Source organism: Diabrotica virgifera, chromosome 1 (assembly GCF_917563875.1).
Source record: "Diabrotica virgifera virgifera chromosome 1, PGI_DIABVI_V3a".
Lineage (NCBI taxonomy): Eukaryota > Metazoa > Arthropoda > Insecta > Coleoptera > Chrysomelidae > Diabrotica > Diabrotica virgifera.
In genome coordinates this window covers 230,133,938-230,151,512 of record NC_065443.1, presented here as the reverse complement: position 1 = coordinate 230,151,512, position 17,575 = coordinate 230,133,938, and the positions used below count along the sequence as shown (strand labels likewise).

Genomic DNA, 17,575 nt, shown 5'->3' with positions numbered 1-17,575 from the left:
AGGGACGTTGTGCATGTTTTGGATGGGGAAAAGTATTAAATTAGCGACCGTCATCGCTTCGATGAAATAAATTTTTGAAGAGAACTTCTTTAGGGACGTTGTGCACTTTTTGTATGGAGAAAAATTATTAAATTAGCGACCGTCATCGCTTCGACAAAATAAACTTTTGAATTGAAAATTTCTTTAGAGACGTTGTGCAGTTTTTGGATTGGGGAAAAGTATTGAATTAGGGACCGTTATCGCTTCGACGAAATAAATTTTTGAAGAGAAAACTTCTTTAGGGACGTTGGGCACTTTTTGGATGAGAAAAATTATTAAATTAGCGACCGTCATCCTGACTGTCACCGCTTCGACAAAATAAATATTTGAAGTGGAAACTTCTTGAGGGATGTTGTGCACTTTTTAGATGGGGAAAAATATTAAATTAGCGACCGTCATCGCTTCGATGAAATAAATTTTTGAAGAGAACTTCTTTAGGGACCTTGTGCACTTTTTGGATGGGACAAAGTAATCAATTAGCGACCATTATCCCTTCGACCAAATAAACATTTGAAGTGAAATATTCTTTAGGGACGTTGTGCTATTTTTGTATGGAAAAAAGTATTAAGTTAGCGACCGTCATCGCTTCAATGATACAAAATTTTTTAACTGAAAACTTCTTTAGCGACGTTGTGCACTTTTTGGCTGGGAAAAAGTAATAAATTAGTGACCGTCATCGCTTCGACGAAATAAATTTTTAAAGTGAAACTTTTTTCGGGACGTTGTGCACTTTTTCGATGGAAAAAAGTATTAAATTAGTGACCGTCATCGCTTAGATGAAATACATTTTTGAAGTGAAAACTTCTTGAGGGACGTTGTGCACTTTTTGGATGGGAAAAAGTATTAAATTAGCGACCATCATCGCGACCACCATCGCGTCGACGAAATAAATATTTGAGGTGAAAACTTCTTGAGGGACGTTGTGGCAATTTTTGGATGGGAAAAATATTGAATTGGCGACCGTCATAACTTCGCTGAAATAAATTTTGTACGTATATAAATTATGTGTATGTATACATAAATAACATGGGGCATACACATCGCGTATATAATATGGGTATAGCACTTCTTTTTGGATGGGGAAAAAGCATTGAGCTCGTAATGTATATACTATAAGAAGTTTTCACTTCTGTCGGCACTCCCACGAGTGCCTCCAATTTTTTTTAAACAGTTAGCTGTTGTATTATAGCAAATAGCATTTGTATTTGCAATTAAATTATATAATTCTGTTTCAATAACAAGTGATGTTTATTATTATTTATTTTAATTTATTCAAAGTGAAAATAGAATCAAAATTGCACCGAAAATACATAACTAAAATTTGCATAACCCCAATTTCAAACAATTACTTAGTTTTTAACATCCAAATTCAAGTACTTACATTCATCTGGTGTACGATAGTGTTTCAATCAATCAGACTCAAGTGGGCAAACAGTAGATGTATATTGATGGCCAAAAAAATGCAACGCCTATAAGGACAAATATTTTTTAAATATTTAGGTATGAAAGTATAGATAATACATTATGTTTTTATTATTTGATAACATTATAAACAAACATGCAACTTCATTCTCATGAAGTGAGTGGCTTCTTAATTTTTTATACACTCATTTACTTTATGGAGTATTGATCGAATTAAGTGGTCATTATCATATTGCGAAATATTTATCCACAAATTATAGAGAAAAAGTTGTGACAAATAGAGAGTTACATATGACTTTTGTAGATCTTGAGAAGACATATGACAAAGTCCCCCTAAATAAACTATGGGAAGTCCTGGGCACATCAAACATACATCGAACATTGATTAGTGCTCTCAGATCTATAGTATGGTTCAAACTCCCAAATTATATTCGGAAACCTCTTAGCTGAAAAATTTGCAGTTACTAAGGGTCTCAGACAGAGATGTTATATCTCTCTGACTCTAATGTTGTTCTGAAGCTATTTTCTTGTGGCATTTTTATAATAAATTACTTTTAATGGGAAATAAGCCACAATTTTATTAAAAAACTGATTTTATTAACGTTTCGAAGCCCAAATCGGGTTTCGTTGTCAAAATACAAAATACTCTCTGACTCCGTTTAATAGTTATATCTCTGAATGGGGATAAAATTGAACGATCAAGATTGTATATTATATACTTTACAGTTTGCAGATGATCAGGAGGTGATCTCAAATGACAAAGACGACATGGAGTATATTCTAAGAAAACTAATTAAAGAATACCAGTAATGGGGATTAAATATCAATTTAGAAAAGACAAAATACTTCTCAATTGGCGCTGAAGCAAAACAACTCGATATCGACGACAATCAAAAAATAAATCCATGTGATGAATATAAATACCTGGGCGCCATCTTCGACCGTAGTGGAAAAGACAAACGAGAAATAGAACACTGAATCATACAAGCACGAAGAACTATAGAATACCTAAACGGAGTTATATGGAGTAAAGGAATATCAAAGAAAATGGAACATATTATGACACAATGGTTGAAACTAGCCTACTGTTTGGAGCCGAAACATGGAGAATAACCGAGAAATATAAGAAAAAGGTCGAAGCCACGGAAATGGATGCCATGAGAAGATCGATTAGTATATCAAGAGCCGAAAGAATAAGGAATGACGTAATAAAACAACAAATATAAAAACAACAGCTGATATGATATGTTTAATATAAAAATTGCCTAAAATAACTAGGATCTGGCAAGCCACAAAGAAGAAATAACGAGAAAGACCACCGCAGCTGGAATCTGGGAATTAGGAAAGATATTAGCGCTCGAAATCTAAACGAAAAACTAACTCAGGACAGCATGCAGTGGCGTTTGGGAGTCGGACAACGTCGTAAGACGTTGTGAAACCGAATATATATGTTTATAAATATACTTATCCACATTCTTCTCATAGCATTTAACAGCTCTTCTAAGTTTGTAGGAGGACGTGGCTATCGATTTTCCATAGACTCATATACAGAAAGTTGTCTCTTATTCTCAGACTTCTATCGTCCACGTTTGGACATAGGTCTCTCCCAACTTCTTCCATCGGTCTCTATCCTGAGCAATTTATTTTCAATTTGTTCCGGCTACTTTTTTAATATCACCAACCTATCATATCTGTGGTCTTCACCTCGGCCGTTTACTCTCGTAAGGTCTCCAGTGTTGCATTGTTGCATTCCAACTTTGGTCTTTTTATCTAGCAGTGTGGCCTGCGAAGCTCCCTTTAAGTTTTGCAACTTTATGTCCTCGACTTTTGTCTTAAATTGCCCTTTCTGTTGTGGCTAGTTTATTCATATTTGCCTTGGTTAGGGTCCATCCATAAATCATGATACTAAGGATGCACTGGTTGAAAATGTTCATGCGTTCATGCAAGTGTAAAATGCTTTTAAAGCATTGGGGTATTTTGAGGTTCCTAATTATCCAGTTTGCCAAATTCTGCGCATAATAGTCTTGATCTCCTATTAATTTCGGCACTTTGGTTCTCTTTGTCATGTTTCAGGATCTGGCAGAGGTAAATACATTTCTGGACCTTTTCTCTCTCACTCCCATTTATAATTATTCGTCTGGGGTCATCTTTGTTTCTCATTATTTTTGTTTTTCTCATATTTATTATTAGGTCGGTGTATTGGGAGTTGCCGTAAATGAAGTGCTACAGAAAGATGTACTGGTTCATTAATCAAAAATCACGCCAAGTCTAGGCAACAAACTACTTATCTACAAATGTGTACTGAAACACATCTGGACGTATGGTATCCAAATCTGTGAAACTGCTAGCGAAACAAACTTATACCAGATTCGGTGCTTTCAATCAAAAGTTCTAAGACCACTCTCCAGAGCGCCTTGATATATTTACACCAGTACTGTGTATAGGGACCTCCAAGTCCAAACCGTCAAAGACGAAATTATTTTTCTTCTTCCGAACCCTACAGAACAGAAGACTAAAAAGAGCAGACACTTTTGACCTCAACACCAGAAACTAAACTGAATAACAAAATTAATACAATTATAATTATTATTGTGCTGATTTAGGTATTCACCACTGAATGAATACTGACTGTGCCATCTCTTAACACTCACATGTATTGTTTGTTATTTGGATAAAATAGATCGCAATAAAATGGATGTCAAAAAATTAACCCTATTAGATTTGGAATAGTCCTTATATTTAAAATATGATAACAGTTTAAATAGTTTTTGAAACAATATTCAGTAGAGGTAGAAAATAAACAGAATCTTCCGCACTATATGAATGCACAGGGCCGGCGATAACTGGCCTGGAATGTATGCACTGCACGCGGGCGCCCCTGCTTGGATGGCGCCAAAATGAGCTTTTTTGGCTGGAATTATACAAAATACTAATGTAAAAAAAGCCGAAGGGCGCCTATACTAGTTTTGCAGGCGGGCACGTTATACCCTAGCGCCGGTACTGCTGAATGCACCTCCTTGATGTGTCTTATATTAATCAATTAAATATCTCTTTGCGATATGCTCTTTTATAAGTGTTATAAAACACAGCATTTTAGTAATATAACGGTAAATAAAAATTATATTTTTGATAAATCCACTCCGTTTTTATTGTATTATCGCAAGAGTTTAGGCCACCCCTAAGGAACTAAAAAATGCGAAAAAAGACATTAAATGGACTTATGGTGTGTACGTTCGACCAATAAATATTTTGACCTTTAAAAAGGGGGGACAAATAAAATCACGAACTATACGTAGATGTATACATAGAGGGTAGCGAGGGAACGATTTTTATAGATTTTGGTGGGTAAGGGTTTTCTAATACGGCCGATATTATAGTGGTAATTGTTATCAAATCTTTCGTTTTTCTGGAAATCTAATGAACTTTCTTATTTCAAATAGAACACCCTGTATATTTTTTGCGTTTTGATGTCCTTAAGAAATGCTGATTATTTTTCATGTTATATTCCCTATACCTAAATGCCATAATTTCGGAGTTATTACTACATTTATTAAAAAAAAAATTAAACAAATAACTATAAAAATCAAATTTTTCGGCCAGGCTAGACATTATTTTAGATTCCTTGGTTCATTGGGAACAAAAAAGACCCTTTGTAATTTTCCTTTAAAGTTAATCGTTTCCGAGTTATAAATAATGTAAAACTGAAAAAAATCGAAAAATTACGATATTCAAGATTCAAATACACATGTAATTTTTTTTTTTTTTGAAATTACGAAGTACCTAAATTCAGGCTCAAACCTTTTTTCTATCAGCTGCCTCTAAGAATTTTTGTCACGTTTTGTTCCAAAACATTGTTTTTTTTAATTGTTAATGAAGCACATAATATGAGAGGACGGGCGATCGGGCTGTATTAACAACTAAAAAAGAGTGTTTTAAAATGTAATAAGCCTAAAATTACTTATCGGTAACTGAAAAAATAAGGTTTGAACTTGAATTTAGGTCCTTCGTTGTTTCAACAATAATATTCTTTACTTGTGTTTTTAAGCCTATAAAATCGTCATTTTTCGATTTTTTTCAGTTTTAAATTGTTTATAACTAGAAAACGATTAACTTTTAGACAAAAATTATAAAAGACCTTTTTTGTTTTCAATGACTCAAAGAACCTAAAATAATGTCTATCTCGGCCTTAAAACGTTAATTTTTATAATTTGTTTAGAAACAATTTTTTCAATAAATTTAGCAATAACTTCGAAATTATGGTATTTAGGTATAGGGAATATAACATGAAAAATAATCAGTATTTCTTAAGAACGTCAAAACTCAAAAAATATACAGGGTGTTCTATTTGAAATAAGAAAGCTCATTAGATTTCCAGTAAAAACGGAAGATTTGACAACAATGTAATTACCACTATAATATCGGCCGTATTAGAAAACCCTTACCCAACAAAATCTATAAAAATTATTTCAGCGATTTCCGAGAAATTACCGTGTTTTCATACTTTATCGCTACCCTGTATATTTGTATTACACTGGCTTCACTTAGTATCTACCTCCCGTTTATAGTAGCCATACCAACTTGAGATTGTGCAAAAATTGCAAAATATTATATACTACTGATGACACTGTCATAATGGCTTGACACAAAAATCCGATTCTAGCCAACTACTAAATAGACCCTTGTTGAGCTGCCCCCCCCCCCCCCACTTGCAAAAATTAAAAAATAAATAGCCCTGATTTTTGAGCTATTTATGAGCTTTCATATTCCGCAAACTAAAAATTTTGAGCTTAGGAATTTAATACTTTAGTGGGGGGAAGGCTGAGTCAGCCCCCCCCCCCCCCACTACTTAAAAATAGGAATATTGAATCGGATTTTGCGGCAGAATTACGAGCTATTTATGAGCTCTTGAAATTATATAGTTTCGATTTTTGAGCTCATCCCCTTCACCCCCAAACAACCCTTTAACTGATTTAACTTAAGAGAAAAATGCTGAGAAAACTTAAAATAGATCGTATTGCGGATATAATTCCTATAGCTTATATACTCTAAGAATAAACTATTAAATCACGTGCATTTTGATTATTGAGCTACAACCCCTTCGCAAGAAAACCACCCTATCTTCCCTGATTAAGAGAAAGTTGTACTTAAAATGCATTAAATTAATTATTTGGCGACTACATACCATTTATTAATTTATAAGCTCCCAAATTACTCGCATTTAGATCAGTAACTTGCAATTTATTTTGTATAGTGCAGTCACTAAAGGTAAAAATCAACGATTACCTTCAATTTCGGTGAACCTTCATCGATTTTCACGAAAATTGGTCAGTGGTTAGTGGATATCTCAAGAAACAAAGGTGACATGGTACCACCTTGCGCCTTTACCCTGAGGGTGCATAACGCCCCTTCTCGGGGGTGAAAATTATTTTATAAAAAATAACTGCACAAATCTATAAAAGAACAAATTATAAGCAAAAATTATTATATAAAGTTATTAAAATAAGTCAATACTTTTTAAGTTATTAAACATCAAAAATTTTAATTATTCGTGAAAAAAATGCATGTTTTGAAGCGGTTTTTCGTAAATAACTGAAAAACTGCAAGTTTTTACAAAAAAGGTAATAGTAATTTAATTCGTATATCATATATTCTAAGAATAAACTCTTAAATCACGCGCCTTTCGATTATTGAGCTACAACCCCTTCGCAAGAAAACCATCCCATATTCCCGGCTTAAGAGAGAGAGTTGTACTTAAAATAATGTAAATTAATTATTTGGCGACTAGATATCGTTTAATGGTTTATGAGCTCGCAAAATATACGCATCTTAATTATTATATGGCCATCTTCTTTCTATAGTGCAGTCACTGAAGGTAAAAATCAACTATCGACCTTCGATTTCGGTAAATCTCCATTCATTTTCACGAAAATTGGTGAGCGGATAGAGGATACGTCAAGAAAGAAAATTAAAAATAACAACTTAGCCGGGGGTATATGTCACCCCTTCTCGGGGATGAAAAGTACTTTATTAAAAATAACCCCACAAATCAAGAGAGGCACAAATTCTAAGCAAAATTTGTTATATAATGTTATTAAAGTAAATCAAACTTTTTCTGGAGCTCATTTGATAGGTATTTCTAAGTACCTTACAAGTATTTAGTAAGTGTTATAAAATGCATCTCTTTCCCGTTATTTAAGCTTGAATCCGTAGATTTGAACAGTCGCAGAAAAAATATACATTTGATTACCAATAACTTACTTTAAATTAACATTAAAGGGTTTTTCAAGTAATCAATTTATTATATTTTTTATTAGGTTCAATTTTAGTGATGAAAACTTTTTTGTAAAAACTTACAGTTTTTGAGATATTTATGAAAAATCGCTTTAAAGGATGCATTTTCTTTCACAAAAATTAAAATATTTGATCTTTAATAACTCAAAAATTATTGATTTATTTTAATAACATTTTATAACAAATTTTGCTTAGAATTTGTCCCTCTCTCGATTTGTGGGGTTATTTTTAATAAAGTAATTTTCACCCCCGAGAAGGGGTGATATACCCCAGGCTAAAACCGCAAGTTGTTATTGTCAATTCGTGTAAATGAATGGAGATTTACCGAAATCGAAGGTCATAGTTGATTTTTACCTTCAGTGACTTCACTATAGAAAGAAAATGGCGATTCAATAATTGAGATGCGTATATTTTGCGAGCTCATTAATTATTAAACAATATGTAGTCGCCAAATAATTAATTTAAATTATTTTAAGTACAACTCTCTCTTAATCCGGGAATATGGGATGGTTTTCTTGCGAAGGGTTTGTAGCTCTATAATCGAAAGGTGCGTGATTTAAGAGTTTATTCTTAGAATATAAGCTTTACGAATTAAACTACTATTAACTTTTTTGTAAAAACTTACAGTTTTTCAGTGATTTACGAAAAACCGCTTCAAAACATGCATTTTTTTCACGAATAATTAAAATCTTTGATCTTTAATAACTTAAAAAGTATTGACTTTTAATAACTTTATATAATAAATTTTGCTTTTAATTTGTTCTTTTATTGATTTGTGCAGTTATTTTTTATAAAATAATTTTCACCCCCGAGAAGGGGCGGTATCCACCCTCAGGGTAAAGGCGCAAGGTGGTCCTCTAACCACTGACCAATTTTTGTGAAAATCCATGAAGGTTCACCGAAATTGAAGGTAATCGTCCATTTTTACCTTCAGTGACTGCACTATACAAAATAAATTGCAATTTACTGATCTAAATGCGCGTAATTTGGAAGCTTATAAATTATTAAATGATATGTAGTCGCCAGATAATTAATTTAATGCATTTTACGTACAACTTTCTCTTATGCCGGGAAGATAGGGTTGTTTTCTTGCGAAGGGGTTGTAGCTCAATAATCGAAATGCACGTGATTTAATAGTTTATTTTTAGAGTATATAAGCTATAGGAATTATATCCGCAATACGATATATTTTAAGTTTTCTCAGCATTTTTCTCTTAAGTTAAATCAATTAAAGGGTTGCTTGGGGATGAAGGGGATGAGTTCAAAAATCGAAACTATATAATTTCATGAGCTCATAAATAGCTCGTAAGTCTACCGCAAAAACCGATTCAATATTCCTATTTTTAAGTAGTGGGGGGGGCTGACTCGCCCCCCCCCCCCACTAAAGTATTAAATTCCTGCTCAGTGGAACGAGCTCAAAATTTTTAGTTTGCGGAATATGAAAGCTCATAAATAGCTCATAAATCAGGGCTATTTGTTTTTTGATTTTTGCAAGTGGGGGGGGGGGGCAGCTCAACACGGGTACTAAATAGACTTGAAATATGGATCAAACCGTGAAGAGTTAGGGTTAATAGGTTTAAGTCAACATACATTACGTTTACACTAAAGAAGGGGATCAATCCAGCTATAAACTAACAACACTCAACTGCTAATAAAAGTTACGTCAGACTCATGGCGATTTACCTAGACAGCCGTCTAATATGGCATAATCATTTTTGGAACAAACGACTGTTGTAACTGGGACATATACAGAAAGGTCTTCTTCTTAGCCTTTTATCGTCCACGTTTAAACATTGGCCTCTCCCAACTCCTTCGATCGGTCTCTATCCTGAGCAACATATTTCCAATTTGTTCCGGCTACTCTTTTAATATCATCAACCCATCTCATCTGTGGTCTTCCTCTCGGTGGTTTACTTTCGTAAGGTCTCCAGTGTTGCATTGTTACATTCGAACGTTGGTCTTTTTGTCTATACTAAATTTAAAATCAAGATACAGTAGAAATAAACAAACCAAGACACGTTAACTGCTACTAGGAGCACTGCCGAATGATAATTTACAATGTATATACATTGTAAATCCCAAATCATTATTTCCAAAGTTTATAAATTGTAAATTATGATTCGGGAGCGCTTCTAGTAGGATTAAACGTGTCTTTGTTTGTTTATTTCTACTGCACCTTCATTTTAAATTTAGTATAGCAGTGTGGCCTGCGAAACTCCCTCTCAGTTTAGCAACTTTTGTTGTTACGTCCTCGACTTTTGTTTTTGATCTTACCCAGTCGTTCCTCTTTTTATCTGACAGTCGTATACCTAACATTGCTCTTTTCATTGCTCTTTCTGTTGTGGATAGTTTATTCATATTTGCCTTTGGCAGGGTCCAGGTTTGACATCCACATGTTATGATAGGAAGGATGCACTGGTTAAACATTTTGCTTCTAAAGTATTAGGGTATTCTGCTGTTCTTAAATATCTAGTTTGCCCAATCCTACCCATGCTAGTCTAGCTCTCCTAGTCATTTCTGCACTTTGGTTCCCTTTGTCAAGTTTTAGGATTTGGCCTAGGGAGATATATTCCTGAACTTTTTCTATCTCACTGCCATTTATAATTATTCGTCTGGAGTCATATGTGTTTGTCATCATTTTTGTTTTTCTCATATTTATTTTTAGGTCGACGTATTGGGAGCTGCCGAAAGATGAAGTGCTACAGAAAGATGTGCTGGTTCATAAATCAAAAATCACGTCAAGTCTAGGCAACAAACTACTTATCTACAAATGTGTACAGAAACACATCTGGACGTATGGCATCCAAATCTGTGAAACTGCTGGGACACAAACGTACACCAGATTCAGCGCTTTTAATCAAAAGTTATAAGACCACTTTGTAATAATAATAATATCGTATGGCATTTTTGCCGGGGAGATCCTTTCGGATAGTTCCGGCGCCATTTACATCTTTAACCCTGTTTTAAGTAACTAGTGCCGATGTACACTAGCCCAGGGGGACCGACGGCTTTACGTGCTCTCCGAGGCACGGTGAGACGGCTCGTGTCATTATTGGAAATGAAAATGGTTTGTCTTTGGCAGGGCTCGAACCCACGTCTACTGGCTTATGAGGCCAGCGTTTATGCCGTTACTCCACGGCCGCTCAGACCACTTTGTAAAGCGCCTTGATACATTTCCAACAGTACTATAAATATGGACCTCCAAGTCCAAACCGTCAGAGAACAAATTATTTTTCTTGTTTAGAACAGTACAGAACAGAAGACTAAAAAGAGCAGACACTTTTGACCTCAACACTAGAAACTTAACTAAAAAACAAAATTAATACAACTATGATTATTATTGTACTCTTTTAGGTATTAACCACTGAATGAATCCTGATTGTATCATCTCTTAACACTCAAATATATTGTTTATTTTGATGTATAAAACAGATCGCAATAAAATGGATGTCAAAAAAAATTAACCCTCTTAGATTTGGAATATTCCTTATATTTAAAATATGATAACAGTTGAAATATTTTTTTGCATCAATATTCAGTAGAGGTAGAAAATAAATAGAATCTTCCGCACTATATGAATGCACCTCCTTGATTTGTCTCATATTACTCAATTAAATATCTCCTTGCGATATGCTCCTTTATAAGTGTTATAAAACACAACATTTTAGTATTATAACGGTAAATAAAAACTATATTTGCAATAAAAACCACTCCGTTCTTCCTTGCAAGAGTTAAGGCCACCCCAGAAGAACTAAAAAATGCGAAGAAAAAAGACAATAAATAATAAGTGAACTTGCGGTGGACTTGCGGCGTTCGACCAAAAAATATTTTGACCTTTAAAAAAGGGGGGACAAATAAAACGCGATCTCTACGTAGATGTATATATTTGTATTACACTGGCTTCAATTAGTCTATATATTGTTTTAAATAATACAAAGGTACCTGTTTAGAATTAAAAATGTTAATGTATTACTTAGTTTTTATCGCTTTTTTCGCGAGCGTGTGCAGTTACCCGAAACTAGAAAAAAATGAGGAAGAAGGTAAGCGAATATTATTCTTTTTAATATTTACACATAGTTAAAGAATGATTCTGACTTCCGTTAAATATTTATACATTATTTAGAGATCTTTTCGATTTAATTACATTTAATTACATTTATACTTAATTACTATAATTAGACAAACTTTGAAGTAATTTTTTTGTGGATTTTTCTATTTTGAAGAACTTAAAACAATTACCTCGTATGTTTCTTAGTAAATCATGCTGAATTGGACTTATGTAGGTATTATTTTCTTTTAAATTCTTTTTATCATTTCGTCTACTACACTAACAATAATTATTTGCAATTTGCCCAATTATACAGTTCTTTTTGTTACAGATAATCATATTCTCTTTTAAAATTACTTTTTTTCTCAATCGTTTATATACCTTCATTTTCTATGCAGATTTTCTTCACATTCTGTCATTTATTACTTAGGTTTCTTCTTATACATATTTTTTGTTCTTTTTATATTCTCTATAAAATGTTTGTTTTTTATTTAGTTTTGTATCTATGCATCCTCTAATTTTTACTGGTACTGCAAGTTGTAGAATTTATTTTGATATTATCAAATTGTGTTTTCTTCTTTACCTTCTTTTTCATCTTTATGTATCCTTTTAATTTTAATAATATAGCTCTGAATATAGGAACGGGATAATATTCATGGTACCTACTTTCTTTAACTAAATATAAAACGCGCTTACTTTGATGTTCCTTCTTTCATGCCCTTCTTTCCTTGAATAATTGTACTTATATTTCGTGTATTTTCACCCTGTACAAAACATATTTATCTTAATTATTGTATTCATGATTTTATTTACTTTTCATTCTTCTCAGTATCTCAAATTTTCTAATTCTTTTCCAACTTTTTCTGTAGGTCCACATTCAAATTCGTTTTGGTCACGAATTCTCTTCTTTAAAGTTCAGGGAAACTTCCACTCCATTCCATATAGAAAAAAAAAGGGAGAGCATAAATATTTAGAAACGTAATATGCTTACTTTTAGGTTTAAACCATGATCACTACTGAGCAGCACTTTTTTCATTTTTTTAATAAATTTTCTCTAACTTGTTTTTATCCCATTCATATTACCTAAATAGTAACTGAAGGTTTTCACCCCCAATTTCGTTGAACCTCCATCGATTTTCATGAAAATTGGTGAGTAGTTAGATGATACCTCAAGAAATAAAGGTGACATGATGCCTTGGCATAATGATGCCAACTTGCGCTTTTACCCTGGGGGCGGACGCCACCCCTTCTGGGGTGTGAAAATTATTTTATTAAAAATAATATTATAAATCGATAGAGAGATAAATTCTAAGTAAAATTTGTTATATAAAGTTTTTTTTTCTCTGATTCTGGCTTTGGTTTAGAACTAGAACCTTTAGCCACGTAATTGTATAACTTATTACTAAGTCAGGGGAGTAATGAGTAGTGTGTGTGTTGAGTAAATGTCTTGTTACTTTGCAAAGTCGACGTCATTGTCTTTGCAAAGAGACGCTAATTGTTTCCGAACGTCTGCGGTCCCTCCGGTGGGTACTTATATAAAGTTATAAACAAAAATCAATACTTGTTGAGTTATTAGAGAACAAAGATTTTATTTTTTCGTAAAAAGTTGATGTTTAAAAGCAGTTTTTCACGTACCTATAACTCAAAAACTATAAGCTTTTATAAAAAAGATAATATTACCAAAATGGAAGATAATAAAAATCTGAAAATTCTAAGACCCTCTCTAGGTATTATTTGAAAACTGTGCGGGATAGGCAGCACACTAGCTTTAACCCTTTCGTAACTTAAAACCTTACGCTATTCCGTGGCTAACATTTATTTGGCCCTAATAATAGTATAGGTTTTAATTGTTTTAATTATCTCAATATTATGTATTTATATTGGTTTCTTCAAGTACCTTTAACAACTTTTAGTGCGGAACACTACCGTATGCCTTTTTTTTTAAATCCACATAGAGCCAGAGCTCTAAAGCCTGTCTGTTCTTCAGATTTCATATCTTTATACTTCCGTCTGACCCAAATTTTAAGAATATTTTCATATTATTATAATGTGCTAATTGGACTACTAAAATTCTGATTACTTTTTTATTGATTGTCGAAATTATATGCATCTACTCACATAGTTTCCACTCTTCAGTTACTTCTGTTTTGTTAATGCAGATCTGAAAAGTATATCAACTCCGGTCCGTATTCGATGAGTTTTATTCGTTCACTATCGTTACTAATATTTTACTAAAAGCAGAAAATAGATATTTCCACCTACCCCTACCGAAAGTATACTTTCCCTGGCCTGATTGTAGGGAGCAAATTCGTACTAAAGAGGAAAAGTACGAAATCTAAAAAACGAAAAGTCCAAATCTATTACGTAAGTATCTATACATTTTAACGTTTATTTATAGAGCACCCAGTATTTTGCAGAATGGTAAAAACAGTAAATTGTTATTTTGATTTAACAATGTTTACATTAATAATTTGACTTATATTTGACAGTTGACAGTTATACTGTACTTACTTGTTAGTTTTAGTGCTCTAATAAATTTTGTCAGTTTGTTATATACAAGGTGTCCCAAAAGTAGTGGAACGGTCGAATATTTCGCAAACTAAACATCGGATCGAAAAATAAAAAGACACATTTTCAATCAATTTTAAAAATCTATCCAATGACATCAAATACGATCCCCCAAACCACCCCTTGGAAGTGGAGTGGGTGGCAACTTTAAAATCGCAAATAGAAAGCCCCAGTTTTTATTGCATATTTGGATTTCTTATATAAAAGCGAGTAACTTTTATTCAAGACATTTTTTCGAATTATGGATAGATGGCGCTATAATCGGAAAAAACCATTTTTCGTGAAACCATAGGTAAATTATAGAAACGGTCTAATATCTCGAAAAATACACTTCCAAATAAAAAGCCAAAAAATACGTATTTAATATTTTTCAAAATCCTATCGAATACCACTAAACATGATCTTCGACCCAACTCCCTAGAGGTGGGGTGGGGGTAACTTTAAAATCTTAAATAGCAACCTCCATTTTTTATTGCAGATTTGGATTCGTCATGAAAAATTAAGCAACATTTATTCGAAACATTTTTTTGAATTATTCATAGATGGCGCTATAATTGGAAAAAGACCATTTAGTAGCGCCATCTATCAACTATTCCAAAAAATGTTTCAAATAAATGTTGCTTAGTTTTTCTTGACGAATTAGAATCTGCAATAAAACATGGAGGTTGCCATTTAAGATTTTAAAGTTACCACCACCCCAAGTCGTGGGGGTGAGATGGAAGGCCATGTTTAACGTTATTCGATAGGTTTTTGAAAAATAAGAAATAAATATTTTTTGATTATTCATTTGGAAATGTATTTCTCGATATATTAGACCTTTTCTATAATTTACCTATGGTATCACGCTAAATGGTTCTTTCCGATTGCAGCACCATCTATCCGTAATTCGAAAAAAGTCTCGAATAAAAGTTGCTTACTTTTACGTAAGGAATCCAAATCTGAAATAAAAACTTGGGGTTTCTATTTAAGATTTCAAAGTTACCCCCACCCCACCTCTAGGGAATGGAGTGGGGGATCGTATTTGATATCATTGGATAGATTTTAAAAAATTATTGAAAACGCATTTTTCAGTTTTCCGATCCGATGTTTAGTTCGCGAAATATTCGACCATTCCGCTACTTTTGGGACACCCTATATATATTTTCAAAAAACCTTTTTACCACATAGTGGTGTAAGGCGATTGTCAGTTAATCACATAAATAAATTATTTAAAAATGAAAAAATTACTTGATATTTGAGGAAGGTGAAAAAATCATATGTATAACATGGGAGTAAAGGGCCTTTTCCTCCCATGTTATACAAATAGCTATTAAAAGTTGCAAATTTTGTTTTTTTTAACACGTTGACAGACAGTGTGTCAAATGTACAAGCAAGTGTTGTGACACTATATGTATTTTGCAATGTAGAATAGGGAAAATTGCATCGTCTCTGGATGTTGTGTCACATTATATCAATGGATATTAGACGTCTATAGACGTTATATCCGTCAACGTGTTAAGAAAAAAAATTCTTTTAATCACATTCTAAATAAAAATAAAAATTGTAACCATTTTAGTGCTTCCTATACAGCTGCAGCTCGGTAATAATAGTGGAAGACAAATCGGCTAACAAATAGCTTTCGTAGAAATTTGCGTTTAAAATAAAAAATACTGCAGCAATATATCCTTTAATTTTTCACCACAATTTTTTATTGTAAAATCTGTACACCTAATTTAAATAAAATAGATTTCCCTTCCCTAATTTATTGTTTTGTAACGGTTTGTTCAATTTTTTATTGTAATTGCCTAAGATCCAAATATAGGTCGACCTTCGCCCATCTGTTTAACGGATGAAACATATTTTTTATTAAATTTCATACATAGACAAATTATGTACGACTTGCATGGGTGGCCTATCAAAATATGGTCATATCTATCCTTAAGAGGAAGCGTATGGTTTGAAATCAACATTTCAAGCAAATTTTTGTGATTTTTTTTTAAAGTATGGTACCTACATTTATTTTATTTTTAAATTAAATAAGCATATTTAGTATAATTCAAGGAATATTCAAAGAATAAATTCAAGAAAAAAATTTGAATAAAAAGCCCACGGAGCAAATTTCTAAAGACATCTCAAAAACAATGGATTTTGCGGTGGACATCAGAACTCATCATTGGATCGTGCGAAACAAAAAAATCAATATTTTGCATCATACTGTGTACACATAATAAAAATGCTCTATTAGAAATAGTTCGGTATAGTATCATAGCTCGCACACGTAGTTTTATCGATTTACATTGTATTCTGTAAAAATAAATAAGATATATATTAATGAAGATATTATACTATGTAAAAGCATAAATAAATACACTAATGATCCAGAATTTATAGTCAGTATGATTTATGAAACGTTATTGACATATTTTTGTTCCACCTATAGTAGAGGGGGCTGGGATGCTAAATTTACAGTTACTAAAACGTCATGGGACTGCGTGCGTTATGAAAATTGGGTCATAAAACCAAAAAAGGTAAAATTAAATCTTCCATTTTAGTTGGGAGTTTCAATTTTTTAATTTAGTTTTTCATATTTGTTTAGTTTATTTGTTTAGTTTTTCATATTTGTTTAGTTTATTTGTTTTTTTCATAGTTGGGAGTTTCAATTTTTCGATCTGATGTTCATTTCGCGAAATATTCGCTTTTTTATGTGAAACTTTCTGACTCGCCCATTTCCTTATGCCCCTCTCAAATCGTCAGATTTTTGAAATATACACTGTTCTTCACGTACGTGCGTACGTCACTTTAAACTGACGTTTTCTAGTTTTTCTAAGGATAGATTTTTTACGGACTGCCCCCAACGCACGCCCCTGTATTAACAGTCCATATTGCCGGATTTATACTCAGCCTTTGCCACTGCTAATGCCGCTGTCGGAAATATTGCCCGAAATACGATATCGACGCGAGATGACGCGAGTGATGTATTCACATCAGTCCTCACCAATGTCGGCAATGTCCTCATGACTAGTACTCACTCGCATTCGCGCTGCTTCTCTTTTGACTTATGTCCCAAAACCGACTTTTTGAGGAGCGCCGTGCAATGGCAGTAGCATGAGCAGCTGCAGCGCAAGTGAGCTATTTACACATTCACGCTATCCACTTCCCTGCGCAATTCCCTGTCCAACAGGACTGAGTGTAATTCCGTTATATGGAAGGGGTACATTTACAGGGGAC

General features: G+C 33.1%; 1 protein-coding gene across 1 annotated transcript in view; it reads left to right on the top strand.

Annotated features, from left to right (window-relative positions):
• The first annotated feature begins 11,490 nt into the window (after positions 1-11,490).
• The window catches only part of LOC126882726 (membrane-bound alkaline phosphatase-like), a 124,168-nt gene continuing 118,083 nt past the window's right edge, over positions 11,491-17,575 (top strand). The window contains exon 1 of the mRNA XM_050647715.1: positions 11,491-11,792. Within this exon, the coding sequence (XP_050503672.1) occupies positions 11,711-11,792 (82 nt within the window). The 5' untranslated portion in view covers positions 11,491-11,710. The remainder of the gene's footprint in view (positions 11,793-17,575) is intronic.